The sequence below is a fragment of the Salminus brasiliensis genome, chromosome 7 (assembly GCF_030463535.1).
Source record: "Salminus brasiliensis chromosome 7, fSalBra1.hap2, whole genome shotgun sequence".
Lineage (NCBI taxonomy): Eukaryota > Metazoa > Chordata > Actinopteri > Characiformes > Bryconidae > Salminus > Salminus brasiliensis.
The window spans coordinates 36,676,730-36,699,120 of record NC_132884.1 but is presented as its reverse complement, the minus strand read 5'-3'; the positions used below and the strand labels follow the sequence as shown (position 1 = coordinate 36,699,120).

The 22,391-nt window shown below is 40.4% G+C and overlaps 1 protein-coding gene across 5 annotated transcripts in view; it reads right to left on the bottom strand.

Moving 5' to 3' along the window:
* Positions 1-22,391, bottom strand: part of LOC140560375 (cadherin-22) — a 242,907-nt gene that overhangs the window by 23,641 nt on the left and 196,875 nt on the right. For all 5 annotated transcript variants that reach the window (XM_072684811.1, XM_072684810.1, XM_072684813.1 and 2 more), the window contains one exon: positions 3,079-3,196. In XM_072684811.1, coding sequence (XP_072540912.1) covers positions 3,079-3,196 — 118 coding nt within the window. The remainder of the gene's footprint in view (positions 1-3,078; positions 3,197-22,391) is intronic.

The following is a 22,391-nucleotide window of genomic DNA, read 5'->3' as shown; positions in this document are numbered from 1 at the left end:
TTAATACATTATTTTATAGACATTTCTTCAGTTGTATGTGTTTAGTTATATAGCCTCTATCTCTTAAAATTGTTCCAAATGAAGATCATATGTCCATATGTTTAAATATTCTAAAAATGGTGTCCAAATATTGTTCATATGACAGTATAAGGTGCAGACCACATATCTGTATGTGTGCAACAGGCGTGTCAACCAAAACGCACAATTGCTGCTGACGCAGAGGCCAAGTGTCATTTTCTGGCATGTGCATGTGTGTTTGTGTGTATGTACGTGTGTGAATACACCCCCAGCTGGCCTCACACACGCAGTTGACATTTCCCTTGCTCTCTCAGTTGACATTTTCATTGTGTCAGGATCAGTATCAGTCTTGATTTAACCATGCATCACATCCACTCACACAGCTATGTGTAAAGAGCCCCATGCTAATAAACCATTCTATTTAACAGCACTGGGGGAAAATAAGACCTAAAACAAGTAAAAAAAAAAAAAAAAAAAAACTGGAGAGGCCTGTATGGAAACAATTATCTGTAGTTATATGCACAATTACACAAATAATAGTGTGCAGCCTCAATCTCTGTGCTGTTTTAACTACTACTTCATTTTCAATATTTCTGCTGTAAATGAGCCAAACCAATACAAGCAATAAGGGCCCCTATGAATAAGGCTGAGTAGTAACTGAAAACACAAAAAATAAGAACTGTATTTTGTTAGTTATGGAAAAATGACAGTAATCAGATTACGCTACGCTGTGCTTGGGGGTGTTCATGAACTCTTCAGGGATATGAATGTCTGGGCAGTATTACGCTTTCAGTGATTTCTTTAAACTGGTGTTTTTCTTAGTTTTCTGAAATTAATATGGGGTCAAAAATACACCAAAACGAACTCCGAGTGGCTTAGCAGTCTAATGCGCTGCCGCTATGGCCCAGGGAAATGCAAATTTGAATCCCATTAATGCCATGCTGCTTTGCCATCAGCTGCCGGAGTCCAAGAGAGCACAATTGCCCATGATTTCTCTGGGTGGGTAGATGGCGCCTTTCTCCCCTCATGACTCTTAAAGCGATGTAGGTTGATACAGGTGTCTGTTAGGTGGTATGGTAGAGCTGGAGACCCATCACTTTTCTCTAAGCATGTTGGCTGCCCGGCGATGCTGCATCGGCGGCAGTTAAAATAGAAAGGTCGCTGGCTTTGCATGTATCGTTGGACATCATGTGTTAAGTCCTGAACCTCCTAGTGTCCAGAGCACTGCAAGTGATAGGAGAAGATACGAAGGGGTGGGGTAATTGACAGTGCCAAATTGTGAGGAAAGAGGAGAAAAAAGATAAATAAACTATAAAACTATAATATAATAATATAATATATAATAACTAATATAATAATATAATATAATAAAACTATAAAAATAAATTATGTATAGATATGTAGACACCCACTTTGATTATTAATTCAGTGGTGCTGAATGTTAAAGTTAAAGTTAACATGTCTTTTAACTTGCCAAGGTGAAGGTCTCAGCTGGTAGTCTCTTAATGCCCACACTAAAAGAGATCTTTTGACTGTGCTGATTGGATCGACTAACCTACAGTACAATGGAAAAGTCCAATCTGCATCTGAACTGAGAATTCTAGAATCAGCAGATGTTCAGAAATGTCTCCAAGCGAAATGTAACACTAACCTATTTGCTGTTTAGATTTACACAAGTCAGAAATTTCTTTCGGAGCCATTTCTGAACATCTGCGGATTGAATTCCAAAATCTTCAGTTTAGTATAAAGGAATTATTGCAAATGTAAACATACAAACAGGACAATAAAAGTGATCTGACTTGATGTGCAGTCAGTGATCTGTATTGGAATATATTACTTTCGGGCAGAGAAACAGCTAACCTTCAGAGTTTGGGATTACCGTTAGTGATAAAATAAAGCATGATGTAATTCAATCCAGTGCAAAGAGCAAATTTTAAAACAAGAATCAATATCATATTTGTGTTTGTAAGCAGAAGATATATTTGTGCAGAGGTTTTAGGCACCTATGCACATAATTTAACAGCATCTCTCTCAGCAAGAAGAGAGTTTCTACTGTAGAAACACAGGATCCTATTAGAACAGATGCAGGTGAACATAAATCCAGTAAAAAGGAGCAAGAGCTTCTCATTCTGAAGAAAGTAGTGAGATCTTGTCGGTGAGGTAGTCTGAAGAACAGAGCTTGGTTCCTCCAGGTTTTTCCTGAACGCCCCCCCAGTCCAGCCAAGACAGTGTGGAGGATGTGTTCAACTCCATCAGCAGCAGCAGCAGCAGCAGCTCACCTGATTTACCATCATTAAGCCCTGATTTACCACCAAACCAGGTGTTGATCTGAGGAGAACTCTAAATAATACTAGACTCCATGAGGAGAACTTTGAAGATGTTCTAATGATGAACACAGTGATGGAGAACCACCACCACTTTCTTTACTTTATTACACTTATATTTACTTCTATTTACTTTATACTTTATTAGTATTAAATCTAATATTAATAATTTACAGAGCTAATAAACACTTACTGCCCAGATAAGCAGCTTTTTCATTCTGATTTTCACAGGTGCTTAAATCGTTTGCACAGCACTGCACTTTGTGATGACATCTGCAAATCATATTTAGTGTAATAACATAATTAGAATTTCAAAATATAACACAACTAACGCAATAGGCGGTTAAGTTTGCCTGTGAGGCGATAGCTGGCTGTTATGTAATTAATTGTACGTAAATGTAATTAAATGGAACATAACTATGTAATTACACATGGAAACATGTATTTGAGCAGTAGAGTCAACTTTGTGTTTAAAGGCTCAACTGAAGGCAAGCTCGAATTTCCTTAAAACTGGATTCTGGATATTATTTTTAACATCCTCATGAAAATCTACTGGCTGTGACGCTTTGTACACTACCTAGCCTAAATGCTAAACCTGCTAAAAAAAACAACAACTGGATTCAATGAAATAGTCAAAGAAGGAATAGCCTCTTCTATTATAATGTGTTTTAACTGAGGCTTTGCCTGATCTGATAGTGTTGTGTTAACCAGTCTAATACATTAACATAATTCTCACCTTTGACGTCCCACAGTGCGAAATGGCGGTTGTTGGAGGCTTCGGGTGCTAGTGTGAAATAGAAGCGGTGGCCAGACTGAGGTTCATCACGGTCCACTACGCTGATGGTGTGAATAAGCTAGAGGGGGGGAAAAAAGGGGTGAAAATGAGAACGGAAAACGGAAAAAAGGAACAAACGGATTCTTCTAATCCTCTTTGTCATTTGCTTCTCATATCACAAATTGGTCATGATGGTAATTTATACATGGACTCTCTATTACCAGCACAGTACAGAGCTCACAGAACACCCTTTGATGAATCACATTTTCGCTGTAAATCAGGAACAGTGGGCACGGAAGTGGGCGAAACAAGAGTCAAAGTGGGAGCACTTTGCCAAAAGGGTGTTTTTCTGAAATCAGGCCCGGTTATTAAATTAGCCGATCCTGTAAAGCAACAGATGGACGCGCTTAAAGGAGTGAATGGGATAAGAGAGTGAGAGAGTGAGAGAGAGAAAGAGAGAGAGAGAGATACAGTGAACGAGACAGAGCAAGAGCAAGAGAGAGAGAGAAAGAAGTGTGAGGGGAGGGAGGTGGTGGTGGTGTTGGTGGTGGTGGTGGCAGAGCAGGCGGCACTCCAGACAATCAAGTTGAAATTCCCATGTTCGCTTATTGCTCTTTTCTCATTACACGCTCCTCAAAAGGCTCATGCAGTATTTATGTCACTCTTCAGGGAGGCTGAGGAAATCCAAATTGGAAATTAGAGCGGACTGAAATACTTCCCTGAGCAAATCTTCCGCCTCTATTTCCCCCCCCCCTTCATTCCCAGCCACCCCCTGAAGTATGAACAAAGTCAGAGAGGGACACTCACACAAAGGAGCTCCGACAAATAAAGGGACGCGCACTTACAAGGGATATAGAAACACAATGGCACGCACTCTCGCTCACAAACACTCTCGCGCACATTCTCTCTCTCTCTCTCTCTCTCTCTCTTTCACTCTCTCACAAAGATAAAGTGACAGCAAGGACAAAATGCTTCTAAGGCAATGTTTATGCTCAAAGGAGGCTCCAAACAAACAACCTGAGTTCCTTCACAGCGGCACTCTTCAAAATGATTAAAGCAGGAGACGTGGAGAGGTGAGCAAGTTTTTGGGTTTCAGTCCTCCATCCTAAGAGGACACGGCTGGTTTGACTGAGTCTGATTAGAGGCCGCTGCCGCTAAACTCCCAGGCGAATCATACCGCCACTTACATGTGCCTTTAATGTGCTCCCCACGCTCACTTTAAAAATTCACAGCGGGTTCCTTGAAAAGGGGAGAGGGGATAAGAGGTTCAATAATCTCTCTCGTTCTCTCGCATCGGGTTTTTTTTTTTTTTGCTCGGCTCGTCTTGGCTGTACTGTACTGTTTCCCCGCACTCGCGTGTTTTATCTCCTCTCCTTCACCGTCTGTTTCTGTCCCCTCTTATCATTCCTCCTCCCCTCGTCCAACTCCCTTCTTGCTCACACTGTGACGCTGACCTCTGCCTCAGTGTGATATAACCAGTCGGCGTTTGATGTGTTTTGGCACGGGCTCAGTCTTAATTGGACTGAACATCTAATTAGAGTTATAGATGCGTTCAAACCTTGGCTGCTGTGAGTCACTCTAGCATGGAGGGAAAGCCAGCTAGAACTGAAGAAGAACCTCAGGCTTTTGCTTTGTCGCTCAGAGCCACGGACGGGGAGGGTTATCTATCACACATGCTGTGAACCTTTAGCTTGGGACGGCTGTAATTAAATAAATGAGTCAATGTAAAGAAGGAGCACCCAATAAGAAGTGGTTCAGAAGTGGTTCAGAAGTGGTTCAAAAATGACTCAGTCTAGGTCAAGGCTTATAAACTTGTAATAGTAACAACCTGAGACAGACTAGGTAAGAAACTGCAGTCAGCACTTTCATATATGACATTTGGATGCTTTGGGGACATTGCTAAAGTGTGGACACTCCCCTCAGTGACTTACTGTATAATCTAAAGTTTTAATGCCATATTAGGATTCAACTTTCACCTCAGATGAGAGTGGTTTTCAGGGATTTAAAGAAACATGATGTAGCATTTTTGCCTTATATCAGCTTTAAACTTATTGTGACGCTGCACTGACTTGTGATAAAGAGAATAGCATCTCTATCATGGCTGCTCCAGCCTACTGCAAGCACTTCTGCTACTGCAGGACAGCGCTCGCGAGAACTGCAGAACACTGCATAACCCATATTCATGTAAAATCCAGTAGCATTACTCTACCACCTCAGTCCACATGCTTCTTTTAATGCCACTTCTGTATCTCTCAGCATGTAAAATTTCATGTGTGCGACATTTACACTTACATTTACATTTAAGGCATTTAGCAGATACTTGTATCCAGAGCGACTTATAAAAGTGCTTCACTGTTTACTCAGAAAAATATCCTTAGCTAGTTTGTATCGCCTAGAACCCAAAAGATCCCTCTAGGCTTAAATTCTACTGAATACAAAAGTCAGTATGGAGACCACATTACTCAGCATACACTACACTGAAGACAGTAAATGATCCAGGGAAAGTCCGTTCCACAACTCCGGATCCAGAACAGGAAAAAGTATGCAGTAGCTGCATTCCAGTCCCAAGGTGGCAATGACAGAGATGCCATTCTCCCTGTTACAGTCAATGGAGCATCGTCATGATTCTGAAGCTGCTATATTAGGATAAAATTGCTCTGGAACATTGCTTTAAGTCACACAGCTTGATGACAGAACAGTAAGTGAGTGCTAAAAGCTGTAATTATGAAGGTGCAGTTAGTCAGTGAGATGTTCTAAACTGTGTTAAGTAAGCGACTGCAAGAATGGTGTCTTTTGCAATGCAACCTACTTTGAACACATGCTACTAAGTGGGCACAATTCTAATCTAAGCCGGGATGGGATGGGATGGGAATCTGCCGATATTCACTTATACGGGTTGACCTATTTCTTAATATTTTGGTCTGTTTGTGTTCTGGTAAAATAATCTGTGAAATAATCTGAGCCAGCCAAGGACACTCATGCTGGATCTGAATGTTGCTGTTATAACCTTGGAGAGTAATCTGTTACTTTTTTTGGAAAAAAAAAATCGTATGGCTGCTCCCCTGAACGCAGACTGAAGATCCACCTCTTCCGAAAGTATTTGGGCAAATAGTAGAGTTCTATGACCTTCATATTGACTTGTTTAGTAGAATCTAAACTTAGAGGTATCTTTAAATTTTTATTTTCTATTTAAACTAGCTGAGGTTTTTCTTGAGTAAATAGTGAAGCACTTTTGTAAGTCATTTACAAAAGTGCTTTGCTATTTACCCAAGAAAACCTCAGCTAGTTTGAATAGACTAAAAATCCAAAGATACCTCTAAGCTTTAGACACTACTAAACACAAGTAAGTAAGGTGACCATAGTACTCTGCTATTCGCCCAAGTATTCTCGGAAGAGGTGGGTCTTCAGTCTGCATTTGAAGACAGCGAGCGACTCCGCCATTCGGACACCCAGGGGAAGCTCGTTCCACCATTTTGGTGCAGGACAGAAAAAAGCCTGGACGCTTGTCTTTCGTGGATTTTGAGGGATGCTGGGTGGAGCCGAGCCGTACTTGAAGTTTGAAGGGCTCTTAGTTCGGATCGGCTTTTCACCATTGCTATCAAGTACGGAGGGGCTGGTCCTTTCTGGACTTTGTAGGCCAGAGTCAAGGTTTTGAATCTGATGGAGTGACAAGGCTGACTTTAGGAACGTTGAAGATGACCCGTGCCGCTGCATTCTGGATAAGTTGCAGGGGCCTGATGGTGCGCAGAGGAAGCCCAGCCAGAGAGTTGCAGTAGTCAATTCTTGAAGTGACGAGAGACTGAACGAGCACCTGGGCGACTCTCTAGAGAGGAAGGGTCGAATTCTCCGGTTGTTGTAAAGGAGAGGATAAGGATAAGAGCGTCTGCCATAAATGTAAATGAATGCTTCTTCTGAAGTTTGCTTTAGGTTAGAGCCACACCATGAAAAATAAAGGTGCTTTAAATGGTTACTTGAAAGAAGAACCACTTTTGGTCCCATCTTAACTTGATGTAAAGTTTCTTTACCAATTTAAAGGCTTCATTCACTCACACATCTCTTTCACATAAGCAGCACTTTACAGAACCAAAAGCGGTTCTTCTACGGCATCACTCCCCACATTTATCTCATTACTTCAAAAGCCTAAAATCTGAATCAGGGGCAGCACATCAGCTGCAGATGATCAGAACATGGTTAGAGAGGAGGATTCTGTAAGTCTGTCTTATTTAAACCTCAGACATTTAGTCTGGTCTGATCTTGATGGTTGAAGTGAGAGGTGAAGATCACCATCACGACCATCATGACCATTATAAACTAGTAATAGTAACAACCCGAGACAGACTAGGTAAGAAAATGCAGTCAGCACTTTTATATATGACATTTGGATGCTTTGGGGAACACTGGACACTCCCCTCAGTGACTTACTGTATAATCTAAAGTTTTAATGCTATATGAGGATTCAACAAACTTTCACTTCAGATGAGAGTGGTTTACAGTGATTTACAGAAACATTATGTAGCATTTTTGCCTCATAATATCAGCTTTAAACTTATTGTAACGCTGCATTGACTTGTGATAATAAGAATAGCATCTCTATCGTGGCCTAGCACGGCCAGCCCGAGAGCAGACCTTAAGACAAGTACAGAAGCCTCCAGCAGTCCTGAAACATCATCATGGTTAGATTTTTACCTTGCAAGACTAACGTTTTCCAAGGAACACCCAATGACCAAGACATCTGGAACAATGTGCTTCAGGCAGATCAATCCTGAGTCCCTGATGTGCTGCACATGACTGTGTGTCTTAAAGGTCGTAGCATCACTTTGACTGCTTCATACTTGTGTATTCATTTGGCCTGGAAACTGTGAGCTTCAGGTAAAGAGCAAATAAACAATGCTCTTGTCTTGGTTGCCTGTACTTTTCCAAAACAAATCCGCCCCAATAAAGATCTGTCTATAAGAAAATCGACTCTAACTTTTTATTTTTTTTCACAGTCAGCGCAACTCCAGATAATAGCCCATGAAAACCAATATAAACCAGGCCAAACACACTGAGTGCCCATAACCTGGTGGCTCTGGAGCACAGTTTAGGCAGTGTTACTGGATTATGGGAAGCTTTCAAATAAAACACACACACACACTGCTATCACTGCTCTCACTACAAAAGAATAAACCCGCACTCTGATACACACTCTGTTCTTAAGATCCAGTGTAATCTCTGTTCCGTGAGCTACTGAGGGAAAGATACGGGCAGTGCTGGAGATAAACATCTGCACAGAGCTTTCTTCACCTACTCTTGTCCTCCCACCCCTCAAAATAGCCCTTTTTTATTTAGTTAAAAATAACAAATAAAAAAAGAAAGCAGCAGTGAGCTTCGCAGACAGCTGCAAAAAATTAGCACAGGCTGAGAGCTGCATTGTTAGCTGAACAATGTAAGTGGCAAGGACAACAATAGCAATGACTCAAATGATACCAGAGTGGAGTACCACACTGATGCCAGGTTGATCATTTGAAGAGAAAGAGAGAGGAAGGGAGAAACAATATGTGTCTGAGGGACTGAGTGTATATGTGTGTGAGAGAGAGAGAGAGAGAGAGAGAGAGAGATAGAGAGAATGAGGCAGTATACTGAGTGTGTGGGAGTATACTGAGTAGCAACAGTTCCCTCAAGTCCAGTCGCTTAATTAGATTTTTATCTAACGGTCCTCTCTTGACCCTTTTAGCATGACTGCTTCTGGACTGGTGGAGGTGGGAAGGTTTCCAAAACCTCTGAACATTCTCCACATTTTCCAGAGTCCTGCAGGAGCCCTAAAGGTCTGGGCGAGAGACTGCCGTCACGTCTGAAGGGACTGAGAAGCCTGCTGAGACATAGCGCACAACATACAGACAAGTAAATGAGATCTGTCCAGAGTTTAGCTTATAAAGTAAGCCTTTATGTATTACTCTGTATGTTGCTGCTGGCACGCCAAATCCTTGTATCTCCATTTTTTACTATTGTTTACTTTACTGGATGGACCAAACTAAGATGACAAAATCTACTTTACTAAGATGACAAAATGAATAAAATCCTTTTGCATTGACTTCCATTGAAAGTTAAGAAGATTTGTTTCCTTCTCCTGTAAAGTTATTATTATGGAGATACATAGTTTTTGCATGAATGGAAATACTGAATATATTTCACACAAACCCTTTAAAACAGAAAGACTTATTACAGAGTAAGGACTTCTGTACGAACTGGTGAGGCTATTCTTTGCTAATAGAAGTTTGTAATAAAATTGTCGGGATGTCTTCGGACCATAGGCTGTTTAAGGGGTTAATAGTGATTAGGGCAATCGTAATTAATGAAACGTCCTACCTTGATCAATTAAAATTGTGCTGTGTTTAGTTGCCAATTTGCATGAATGGTATTATTTATTCTATGGGTTCCACATACTGTGACCAATAGGGTTGCAACAAACAATTAGTTTTAATAGTGGAAAAAGTTATTGATTATTAAAGCAAATTATTGGTGTCGATTATTGGGATTATGAATTGCTCAGTTTCTAAATAACTCTTATGTAGAGTTTTGTTTTATGTATTTAACTAAAAATTAAGACTTTAAAGATGAATATAGTATTCAGAAATTTTCTGTTTTAATGAACTTTCCTGCTGATATAAAATATAAATATCTTTTTTCTTTCTAGATTTTAAACCAAGGATGAGCAAAGTAGCGGCAACAAATTGTAACAAAACTAAACCATTTTTTCCCTAAATTGGTTTGTCCATATTTTTTTTTTTTATCAAATGTGAGACAGTGATTTAAGCTTCAGTTTGAAAGTTTGTGTTACTGCTACTTTTGTCTTAGTGACTTTTATTTTGACACTGTCTGGGTGGAGCCACAGTATCATAAACTATCCTCCAGCAAGCTTACGAACTCTTTTTGTTGAAGAGTGGGGCTTATTTGTAACCACGAAGTAGATTGGATCTTTTTATTGAAGACGTAATTCTGAGCGTTACGAGAACTCCTATTTGTATTTCAACCAGTGGCCGATCTCCTTTTTTATAACTTCTCTGGCTTTTTACACTCAGCCCATGTCCATTTCAGAGTCCCACGCCTCACAGATACAACGCTGCTCTCCACACCATAGTGAGGCTGCTGTTTATTGGTTTACTTAATCTATTTGTATTAGAAATAACTGGCAAATTACTTGTTTACTATTATATCCATTAGTAACTGCTTTATAAATTGAAACCAACAGTTGTTCCTTATGTTGTGTCAAGATTGCATGATGAATGGACCAATAGAAATACTCCAAAATGACTTGCCATTGCTGTTTTAGAGAAACAAGGTTTTTGGTTGTCCGTGACAATATGTGAATGTGTATTTCTCCAAATCACGGATCTGTGTTCCAATCATCTGCAATTTTGCACCCTACCCCTGTATGTGTGTGCGTGTGCATGGGCATGCATGTGTGTATTTTCTCCCCTAACATTAGTCATCTGACTGGGACACTCCCAGGGGAGGACCAGGCCCTGGTGATCTGTCAGTGAGGCTGCTCAGCGCTGTTTGATATCTTGTGCCGAGTTGACAGGCCTCTCGTCCCCAGGCCATTCTTAGTATTTGCCTTTCCACCCGGCCTTTTCCTGCACACACGGCACTATATGATATCTGTCTCTTTTCATCTGATCAGACTCTTATGCCCAAATACCACGGGGTTACGAGTCAGAGGCGGCATGCTCGAAAAGCCCGCTCTACGCGTCAATCAGAGCCTGGGCTGGGCCAGAAGACAATGGCAGATTATGAGAGAGATCATGAATTGGCAGGAATCAGAGATAGAATGAAAGACAGAGAGAGGGAGGGAGGGAGGGAGGGAGGGAGGGGATGTGCACCTCAGATGAGAACGCAGCGCCTGTCTCTTTTTTATCTTGTATGTGAATCAATGGTAAACAGATCAGATATGTGTATAGCTCTGTTCCTGGACATGTGCTGCTGAAGGTACCGCACTGATAAAGGAACCTTACACAGCTTACACAAACCCTGCAGCAGGAGACACACTGTTCACGGCAACCTTTCCACTGGGCTTATTTTTTATACTCTGAAAGTGTGGCAGGTATGTGGATATACTAATTTAGATACACAAAATGTCCAAATGTTTGTGGACACCCCTTTAAATGAATTAATTTAACCACTTTAAGTTGCACCCATTGCTGACACAGATGCAAATATACACACACAGCTTGTCTAGTCCCTGTAGAGAGGTACTGCCAATAGAATAGGACTCTCTGGAGCAGATAAATATGAACCTATTGGCCCCATGCTGCCTAATGCCAGGCGTGGGCTAGAGGGGTATAAAGCCTCCCAGTATTGAGCAGTGGAGCAGTGGAAGAACTGTGTTCTCTGGAATGACGGATGGTGGTCTATCCAATACATTTAAGACGAGTTGGGAGGTTGGGGATGATGAGGTGGGATGGTGATCATCCAACATCCTGACCTCACTAACTCTCTCGAGGCTGAACGCAATCAAATCCTCACAGCAATGCTCGGAAATCTAGTACAAAGCCTTCTTTCACGGACAGTAGAGACAGATACTCCAACCAAAACAGGACAAAATCCTATTTTAATACAATACAATATAATTTATGACTTAGCAGGTGTCCCAATACTTTTGTCCATATATTGTCCATATCTCCTCCCTATTTCCCACCTTTTCTGTACTGTATCCAGGTGCTCCCAGTATCTGGTGGTACAGGCTTGTGGTTTGTTATCAGTTCAGTACTCTGGTTCAGTCTGGTGTTTACATATAGCCTGCTTGTAATCCGTGGCAGGGGGTAGGTTTACCTCAGGTATCTCAGCTGAAGGCCTGAGGTGGGTAGGGGGTGGGCGGTCAGGAGAATCAAACTAATAGTGCACCTCTAACCTTGTACAGTTAGTTGAATCAATCACCAGTCTTTCCATAGTGTTAGTAAGTGAAGAATAATACTTTTGAGAATTGTGTGTGTGTGTGTGGGGGGGGGGGGGGGGATTATTCTTTAAATATGTGATGCAATGTCTACTAGATTTACAGAGTTCCTGCTGTGGAAACAGCCCTGCTTCTTTAGGGATGGCTTCTGTTTTTGAGAAAACGTTGGGGAATTGTAAACGTCAATACACCCAATGCCAAGTATGTCCCATTTGGAAATCAGTAACTGTAAACAAGGATACTGCTTTCTTTTTATTGAGTCAATAAGATGAATCCGGCATATTTCTGAAAGGACAACATCAATTTCGACGACTCAAAGCCCCAGGGAACCCAAATCTGTATTTTCTTTCTATTTAGGCTAATCGTTGTCTTGTGGGCACCCAATTTACATATGCAGAGTATTCCATTAACCAATAAATAACCCCTACATTTTGTCATAGTTGTCCTCCTTTGGTGGGAACTGGGAGGTGCTAATCTTGGGTACTGCTCATTCCAGTGGAACCCTTACCAGCCCCACAGGGCTGATGGGTTTTCTTCTGCCCACACAGCTTTAACTAAGCTACCCATTAGTCACCACCTCCCTCTGTTCCAGTCAGTGAATATAACCAAGCTGAACCCAACCAGCAAGCTAACGCTAAATCAGACAGCACTTCGCCCGTTCTTTTGTTTCTATATCCATTCACCCATTCAGCCATGCTTTCATTCAGCATTCAGTGGGAGTGTTTCCTGGCTCTGGTCTGATGAGTGGTTTTGAAGCTGTGTTTTATCATATTTCTATTCAGCTTGTTTCATCCAATTGTTGCTGGGTGTTTAACGTAACATTCATGTTTACTATCATATAATAAGCTTTGAAATTTCACTTGGATTTCCTTGGATCTTTGGGTACCTAAAGTTTACCTAAAGTAAAGGCTTTGCCATTGTAAACATCACTGTCACACAAAACCCTCAAATCTCTAAAATGTGAACTTTACAGGAGAAGGACTTTACAGGAGACCGTCTTAACTTTCAATGAAAGTCAATGTACAATGATTTTCCAGTCATCATGAAATTTGGACACAACGTAAAGAACAACTGCCAGATTTACATTGTGTCAAGTGAAAATATGCAAATATGAAGGTTCCGGGCTTTTGTGGGACAGTGACAATACATACATGTACATTACTATAATAAATATGATCAAGACCCAAGTTTATGTTCTAGAAATAAGGTAGACCATATCCAGCTTTGTTCATCCACATTTTGCTGGATAACACTCAATTTTATATAAGCGATTTTGAGATGTCATACTGTTCTTTTTGGATTGATTGATTAATTGATTGATTTATTAATTTGGCTTTTAGATATTTTTTAAAATGTTACTTTTATTCCTTACTCTTTTCTCAATGTACAGTTCTGGGGCTATCCTCTTTTTTGATTTATTTATTTATTTATTTATTCAATCCATTTGACTTTTGACACTATTTTTATATATTTCCTTTCTTGTCTCATGTTACAGTTCTGGGGTTTACTCTCTTTTATTTGTTTATTTATTTATTTATTTATTTTTATTTAATATAGTTACCCAAACTTCCCCTGGGTGTCCAAACAGCATAGTCTTCCACCTTTTCTAAGAGTAGGTAGAGTGGTAGAGTGTAGTGTAGTGTAGAGTATTGTAGTCTCCATACAGACTTTTATATTTAGTAGTATCTAAGCTTAGAGGGATCTTTTGGATCCTAGTCTATACAAACTAGCCAAGGGTATTTTCTGAGTGAACAGTGAATTAGTTTTGTTAGCCACTCTGGAAAAGAACATCTGCTAAATGCCTTAAATGTAGATGTAAAATTATTAAACTCGTTGTGTATTTTATTTATTTATTTTTTAATATTATGATTTTTATTCTGTACTCTTTTTTTGTCACAGTGACCTTTATTATCTTGAAATGCACTCAAAAATACAATGGTATTTTTTACAATTATTATTAAGTTAAGTACTTTTATTGTCATTATACATTATACACACACACACACACACTACAAGTGCAAACTGTAGCAGGGTCAGCCATGCTACAGCGAGGGTTAAGGACTTTGCTTAAGGCAGCTTGGCAGACATGGGTGTTGAACCCACAACCCTGTGATCAACAATCCAGTGCTTCAACAACTGAGCCACCCACGTCCCCCACTGCTCTCTTCAAAATCCCATGATATAAAGTAAATGCCACTGTCTACAGGGTCTTGTTAGAGACACATACTCTCTAAATAGTGGTATAGGGGGCCTACACTTCAGACAGGGACCTGACTAAAAGTGATGGGAGCCATCGGTCCTAATTAGATTCATGTCTATTCCAAAAGTGAGATTTTTTACGTGACTGACACATCACACCAGTCTGACTCATCAGGCCTTCTCTAAATTCACCTTAAGGTCAGCCATTAAATCCCGCCAGACACCATATAAACTCTCCCTTTCTCTCTCTCTCCCTGTCTTTCTCTCTTCCCATCTTTCTCTCTCCCTTGCTCTCTCTCATACAGAAGTGTCACGTCTCCTGATGTGGAGCTGTGTCCCTGAGCCAAAGCTGCTTACGGGCTGTCGCGTAAGGCCTTTTATTTACGTCTCAGACCCCTTTTCTCTCTCCCTCCCGCTCTGATTCAGTCCCCCTTTAAACACAAATATGCTGTGTTGTCATCCCTCAAATGGGATCAAACTCCATGCATTTAGCGGCTTAAGCTAATCTGATTTCACTGTCGTGCCATCAGAAACCTGAGCCGAGAAGCGAGCGAGCGTGAGAGCGCCGCGAGAGAGCATGTGAACATGGCAGAGGAACAAAGCTCGCTTAATTGGGCCGGCTGTATACATAATGCTATGAGATTACAGAGTGAGTAAGCAACTTTTCCCGGCGTAAATGCTTGTTGAGAGGAAGCATAAGGTGGGATTTGGACTTTTTATAGTTGGATTTCTTATCAGGAAAGTTGTGCAGTTACAATACTGCAGGGAATAAAATGCCAAATGCCATGTTTTTATGTGACTCCCACAACTGACACATGCCTAGTATCTTCTAGAAGCACAGTTCACAGCACTAATCAAATGTTTGGACACACTTACTCGTACAAGTACAACATGTTTGCAATTTCACACACAGAATTCTGCTATGACCCCACAAATGCTAGAATTTAGATTCTTTAAAATAGCCACCTTTTACATACTATTGGTGGTCTCTCAAGTAGCTTCAAAAGGAGAACCCTGGGATGCTTTTCCATCACACTTGATTTTTTTTCTATATAAGTGGAAGGCTTGATGGCTATATATATATATATATATATATATATATATATATATATATATATATATATATATATATATAGAGAGAGAGAGAGAGAGAGGGAGAGAGAGAGAGATTGTATGGGCAAAAGTATTTGGACACCTGCTCATTCACAGTTTCCTCTGAAATCAATTTCTATGCATGAAGCATTGCTGTGAGGACTTCATTGCATTCAGCAACAAGAAAGTTGGTAAAGTCTGGATGTTGGATGTTTACCACCCGACCCCACCTCATCCCCAACTCCCCAACTCATTCCAAAAGTACTGGATGGCACACCAATCATGATTCCAGAGTTCACAACTCAAAGCTGGGGGGGCTCCATACTCCTCTAGCCTACGTCTGGTATTAGGCAGCATGGTGCCAATAGGTTCATGTTGATCTGTGCCAGGGAGTCCTATTATTCTCTACAGGGACGAGACAAAACTAGACCTAAATGAAAAACATTTCAGACTGAATTAATTAAAAAGGATGTCTACAAGTCTACATGCATGTATACATTGTAATATTGGGTTTGTAGAAATGTAGAAATGAAAGTGCCCTGATGCCCAATTAGCTAAGAGTTGGCCTAGATGAAAGTCTACCTTAATTAATTGAAGTACCTTTAAAAAAAAAGAAAAAAAATATGAAAGCTGTGAAAATGAAGACCGAAGATCCTTTTACAATATAATACTCAAGTGTTTAAATGTCCCAGTGGACACTGCTGGATCATGCAGAATTTACAGAATCACTGTAATAACGGCGGGCTCAGGCAAAAGAGGAGGCAGCTGGAGCAACGATGGGAAACAGTGGCATTTCCAATGCTGAGTGTTGGACTTGTCTGGAAACTTGCTCTTGCTTTCCCTTTTCATTCTATCTCTCTCTCTCTCTCTTTCTCTCTCTCTCTCTCTCTCTCTCTCTCTGCATTCCCATCTCATTAAGCATCAATGACTGAACACCATCATGAACACTGCTTGAGCTGGTGGACCACAGGATCATGGATTGAGCTGGCCCAACCCCCTATTAGAGGTGATTCTGAGACTCGGGCCGCAGGTGAGTTGCCCTCTCGGTGGGCCCAACTAGATTCAGGCACACACTATCACTCAGGCCCAGGTTTCACGTCAAAGCACAACACACAGAGGCAGTGTGTCTTTGTTACTGCCAGGATTAGAAGGATTCCATTAGACCCTAGACAGCTTGGTAGTTATTTTTTTCCATTCCAAAGTTAAAGAATCCTTCAAAGCACCTTTATTTTTAGAAGTGTAGATTATAGACCTCTTAATGTTTTGCTTTTAGCCCCACAAAACTCATAAAATATCAACAACACAATCAGAATTGTGTGTATGTTATGACTATTAGTTATTAGGAGATATACTGGATGTTCTAATAGAACTATATCTGGGTTGTACTTTGAAAAAAAAAAAGAAAACTATGAATAAGCATCCGTTCTCATTTGAGTGGACTAATAGTTTAGGCGCTGCAGCACAGGTGAGAGAAAAATGCCTCTAATTACTGCCTCATCCACAGGGCTGCTTTCCTTCCTTCTCATCAAGGTGATTAATTGTCCAGCAGAGAGTGTGGGCAAAGTTAGTGCTCATTTTAATATGCAAACTGCAATTCAACCCCCCTCCCCATCGTCTTTCTCTCTCTCTCTGATCTCCACACTCTCCTGCAGCCAATTTACAGCACAAATAGAGCCCTGTGGGGAGGGGCAAACATGCCACAATACATAACAATATGCTACAGGTTATCATGAAGCTATTACTGTAGCCTGTGCACTAAGGATGCAGCAGGAGGCTCGGAAAGTGTGTTATGCTTTTAATGAGTGTAATATATTTTGCTAAACCTTTTTTTAGTAAAAGAGAGGTTACATTTGGCATTTTTTCACTTTAAGTGCATTTGCAAACAGCGGGGGTCACAATCCCCTCCGGATTCTGTGGTACAACACATCCAGAGGAGAGCATTAATTAAGCTTCCTTTAGATTACTATATACTTTCTCACGGCTTGTGCGGAGTGAATGAGAGAACGGGCTCAGGCAGCTATGCTAATCATAACAGTTTCAGCATATATATCAATCTTTATTGTCCCTGTGGAGGAAATTAGCTTTGCAGAACACATACAAACATCACTGCAATAAAAACACAAATAAAAACACAGAGATCGTACAGACACGTACAGCAATTACACCTACTGTGTAGAGCCGTAACTGCAATTTAAATCATAATGAGCAAAACTCACAAGGTTCAGAAACACAGAGTCTATCACCATAAGCGATCAATTAGCATAAAACTTAGGTAAAGCAAGCCAGTGTGTATTTATCACAGAACGTAAGAATTGTAAAGACTGGAAATAGATCATGCCTGCTGACGCAGTGCCCATGCAGAGCTGCTCTATCAAAACTGGCAGAAATTGGCTCAAATAAGCAAATATAATGTAATCCTTTTTTACTGAGTTAAACTATTTAATGAACCTAATAAATCTTTTCAATTAAATAATAGAAACAAATCTAGTCTTGTTTTAAGACAGAATAGCTTATTACAAAAATGATCATTTTTAATGGATTGCGGAACTGTCCACATACTGTTCAATATATTTTTTTAAAACAGGACAGAATATAGATCTAAACTCCCCAGACATTTAAAGGTCACCTTTTAGGGTGGTAGTAACTTAAACTCCTACAGATTACATGTGACAGTCACAATTCTGAGGAGAATTTCCTGTAGGCTGGGATTTCTGTCACTGCTGGTAGACCTGTATGACCATACACTTCCATACACCTGCAGATTCAGCTACTTCCTTCACACTGAGGTCTTAGGCACGCCCAAATGCAGTCACTCCTTTTTGCCAATCATTACCATCTGCTTTGCGATTTTATTATATTTTTAAGATTTTAAATTAAAAAAGGAGATATACTGGATGTTCTAATAGAACTATATCTGAGTTCTACTTTATATATAAAAAAAAAATACTATGAATAAGCATCTGTTCTCATTTGAGTGGACTAATAGTTTAGGCGCTGCAGCACAGGTGAGAGAAAAATACCTCTAATTACTGCCTCATCCACAGGGCTGCTTTCATCGTATTAATGTGTGACATACCACACGTATACATTATTGCTTTCATCCAAAATACCTCATATCTCCAAAAGGACCAAAAGCTTTCTTTGCTTTTAATGAAAGCCAATGTAAAAATATTTCATTCCAAGTCGTTTTGGAGCATTTCTATTGGTCCATTCTTCATGACATTTGGACTTAATGAAAAGGACAATTAAAAGTATCTCAAAAAGTAAAAATGTAAAAAAAAATGGAGATACCAGGTTTTGCACGACACAGATATTTGCAAATATTTAGCCTGCAATGTGTTAATTGTGAGCTTATGTAAACATGAAGGTGGCAAAGTGCCTCCAAGACTGACCTGGTGCTCTAAGGGTGAAGGTGATTTGATCTGCTATTGCATGATTTCTGCAGTGTGTTGCTAAACATGAGATTCATGGTTCCTTCGAATTATGCATAGAGTGTAAATCCCATGATGTACATTAAACACATGCATGTCTTCCTGAACATAATGAGCTGGAGATCAGTGCATTTGTTCAGCTCTGTGTAAGACCTGTGTTACCATATTGCATCCTCCCACGGGCTTCAGAGGCAAACACAGCACTTCCAGTACCAGACACGCTGCGCAGTTAACAGACAGAACATGAGATCATTCTAAACACAGCCTTTCTATATTAACAAGAACAAGTCTGCCCTCAAGAGCTGAGTAACTACACTATCGGTCAAAAGTTTTAGAACACCACCACTTGTATTTTTGCATTTTTTTGTTGACATTTAAGCAGTTCAGGACCAGTGAATAACCTGAAACGGTACAAAGTTCAGCAACCTGAAACAGTACAAAGGTAAGCAGTAAACTGTCAGGTCTTTAGAGGGAAATAAGAATAAAAAAATTACGTAGATTGAAAAAATAGATCCTTTTTATGAAACAAGATGTTGTCAACAACTTTCAGCTGGTCTGTAACAATGGAAGTAAATTAAGTTTTGTGAATTGATGCAATTTCCAATTTCCAAACCCTTCATTTGTATAAAAGTAGTGTTGGAACTGACTGTCTGGATTGCTGTCATAATGTATAGAAAAAGACACTTATCAAAGCAACACGGATCGACCAGTCTAACGCTTAGAAACATAGATCTTTCCTTTAGAGAAATTGTAGGTAAAGCCAGAGTGTGATGAGGACAGTTTCCTTCACCATCCAAAGACTCCTGGAAGCTGGAGAAAACTGAGGAGGTCTAGGACAGGACAAGACGGTCTGGCACTCCAATTCACAAAACCATCAGAAGGCAAGTTTCTGAGAGTCAACAGCAGCTTGTGTGATAGGCAGCTCACGTGAGCTTAACACTAAACCAAGTCTCAGGCTCAGCTGTGAAGGTAAGCCTTTCAGCTGCAGGTTTGGCTCCAGGTGGAGCGGCAGTAAGATAGTCATTGCCAATATGGCAAAATAAGAAAAGCAGGCTTACCCAGGCCATGCAGCACTGCCAGTAGAGAACTAAAACAACTGGGGGTGTTCTGAAACCTTTGATCGATAGTGTTTTAATCCACCAACATTGGGCAGACCAAAACAGGATGCATGCTTTTTTGGAATTTCCTATATTCCTACACTGTTTACTTCATGTTTGCCTAAATGCAGCTTCTCAGGAAGCAGTTTCCCCAGCTTTCAGAGCATATACATGAGGTCTGATAACAGCAGTGAAATTCAATAGGTAGTATCCAGTTCACGAGAGCAGGGGAGGTGAAACGGTCAACTGGATGTAGAAAGTCAGCCTGTACTGCTAGTGAAGCTACATCGATAAGGAACAAGTGAAAGAAAAAACCAGTATGAACATAACAGCCAGTCCTGTACTGTCTATGTGTGTTAACACACTTGACCCCACAACAGCACTCCTCATTTAGCCCCTCTATTGTCAGGGGACACCCTGGGGAGGGAAAATAAATAAATAAAAGAGTATATACCAGCGGAGCAAAGGCTGTATATATATTCTTTTCTCACTCCACAAAATCTCATTCAGGAAAATGATGTTTTTCTTGTGCTCCCATGAAAAAAAGACCCACATTTAACACAACTGACTGTTGTTCAGCAGATAACAGAGCTGTAAGGACAAATAGGTTTTTGAAGCTATCAAAAATGCCTGCTGTTTCCAAACTACCACATAGACAACCTCTATGATGAACATTTCTCCTACATTTATATACTACGTATAACTGTATAGAGTAGGGATGTCTTGATCTGACCTAGTGGAGTGGGATAGGGCAGATCCAGGCATGTTTTAATAGACTGGGTATCAGCTGTTTTAATCCCAATCCAGTCCAGAGTCTTTGTTTTAACCACGGTGTTCAGAGCGTCATCAGGTGACCCTCGAGGAATCATTAACGGACATTATTGACCAGCCGGCTGCAGCGATGCAGACGTTCTCAGAAGGTAAATAAAGGAGTTGAGAGTGTGGAGCTTGAAAACAGACCATAATATCTGACCCTTTATAAAACCATCACTGAAACGCTCTGTTTAACCAGCGGGAGAACCGGAGAACCACTCGCCTTCCTTTGTTTTTAAACCAGCACTAAAGAGCCCATTCAAGTGGAGGCTAACGCTAATGCTAATACACACACATGCTATAGAAACCCCAATCACACACAGCACATTCACCCACTATAACCAGTTATTACACACCAGTAGACCAACAACCACAGATATCAGTCCAGAGTGTGTATCATTACACACACAGGTAGTGATTAGACTGCAGTGTTGTAAAGGAGCTGGGAGCTGATTGGTCAGGGAGGAGAGTCAGACTGGATTATAAGATATTAAACACTATAAAACAGTGATTTTAAGAAAAGTCTGATTATAGAAAGGGAAAGGGATTTTAATGAACCAATTAATCAGCAGCTCATCTGATCTAAACTGTGAGGCTGTTTTTTATATAAACACAGGGATCAGATCGGTATGGGCTGATACTCAGCATTAAGACACTCGGATTTGGGACACATTACTTTACACACATGACTGGCAACAACTCAGCAGCTGACGTGCCACTGTGGACCAGTTAACCCTTTATAACCCTCCATTACCAAATATATGTCCCTGTGTCATATGTCTATGTCATAATGTGCTGCTACTGTTTATATATATATATATATATATATATATATATATATATATATATATGTCCCGGGTTTGAGAGTGAACAGCACATTTAAAAATGTTTAACATTATTTAGATACTATATCTAACACTTCCGGCTTTCATTCCGAAAAAAAAAAAAAAAGATTTTCCATTCAACAGGCCCTTTAAAAAATGAAATTCCACAGTACGGGCCATTTCACGTTCATAAATGTAGTCTTGTAAGTCTCAATGTTCTTGAAAATAATAAAAAATCAGATGCACCACCAATAAAACAAGGTTTATGACCTACTTATCCCCGCTCTTCTACTGCATTACATTACCGAACCTTTGAATGAAGCAGAGATGATACAAAAGTTTCACTTCTAATATCTGGAGAAGGTTTTTATAGTCCTCAGCAGAGACACTCCCCGAGCATTCTCAACTGGATCCACAGTTTCTGGCAGCAAAGGTTACAGACAAGCTGAAGAATCTCAAGCTGCTTCTACCTTGAGCTTCTTCTTTACGAGTATACTGCAGGAACTCTGCATGAATTCTGAGCACTTCTACAGCTTGCTAGCTTTGACTGAAGAGCAGAGCATTTCCCACCTGGAATATAAAGCTAATGAACATTTCTGAAGATTTATAACTCCACTCTCTGCAATAATCAGCTGAAGGTTAATGCGCTGATACCAGGCAGGGAGGAGTAATATTCTTGCAAGATGAGCTTGCGAAAAAAGGAGTGAGAGGTAGTTAGCACCTAGCGCTTAGCTAATTGTCTCTGGATGGGGGGGAGGCCTAGGCCTCATTACACATATAAATGTAGCTTCCAGCACGGAGGCCTTGTTTTAAAGTAATCCTTTTATTTTCTTAATCATGCCCCTGCTCTACGCACGGTAATTGGATCTCACTGTGCCTAAAGCTGTTG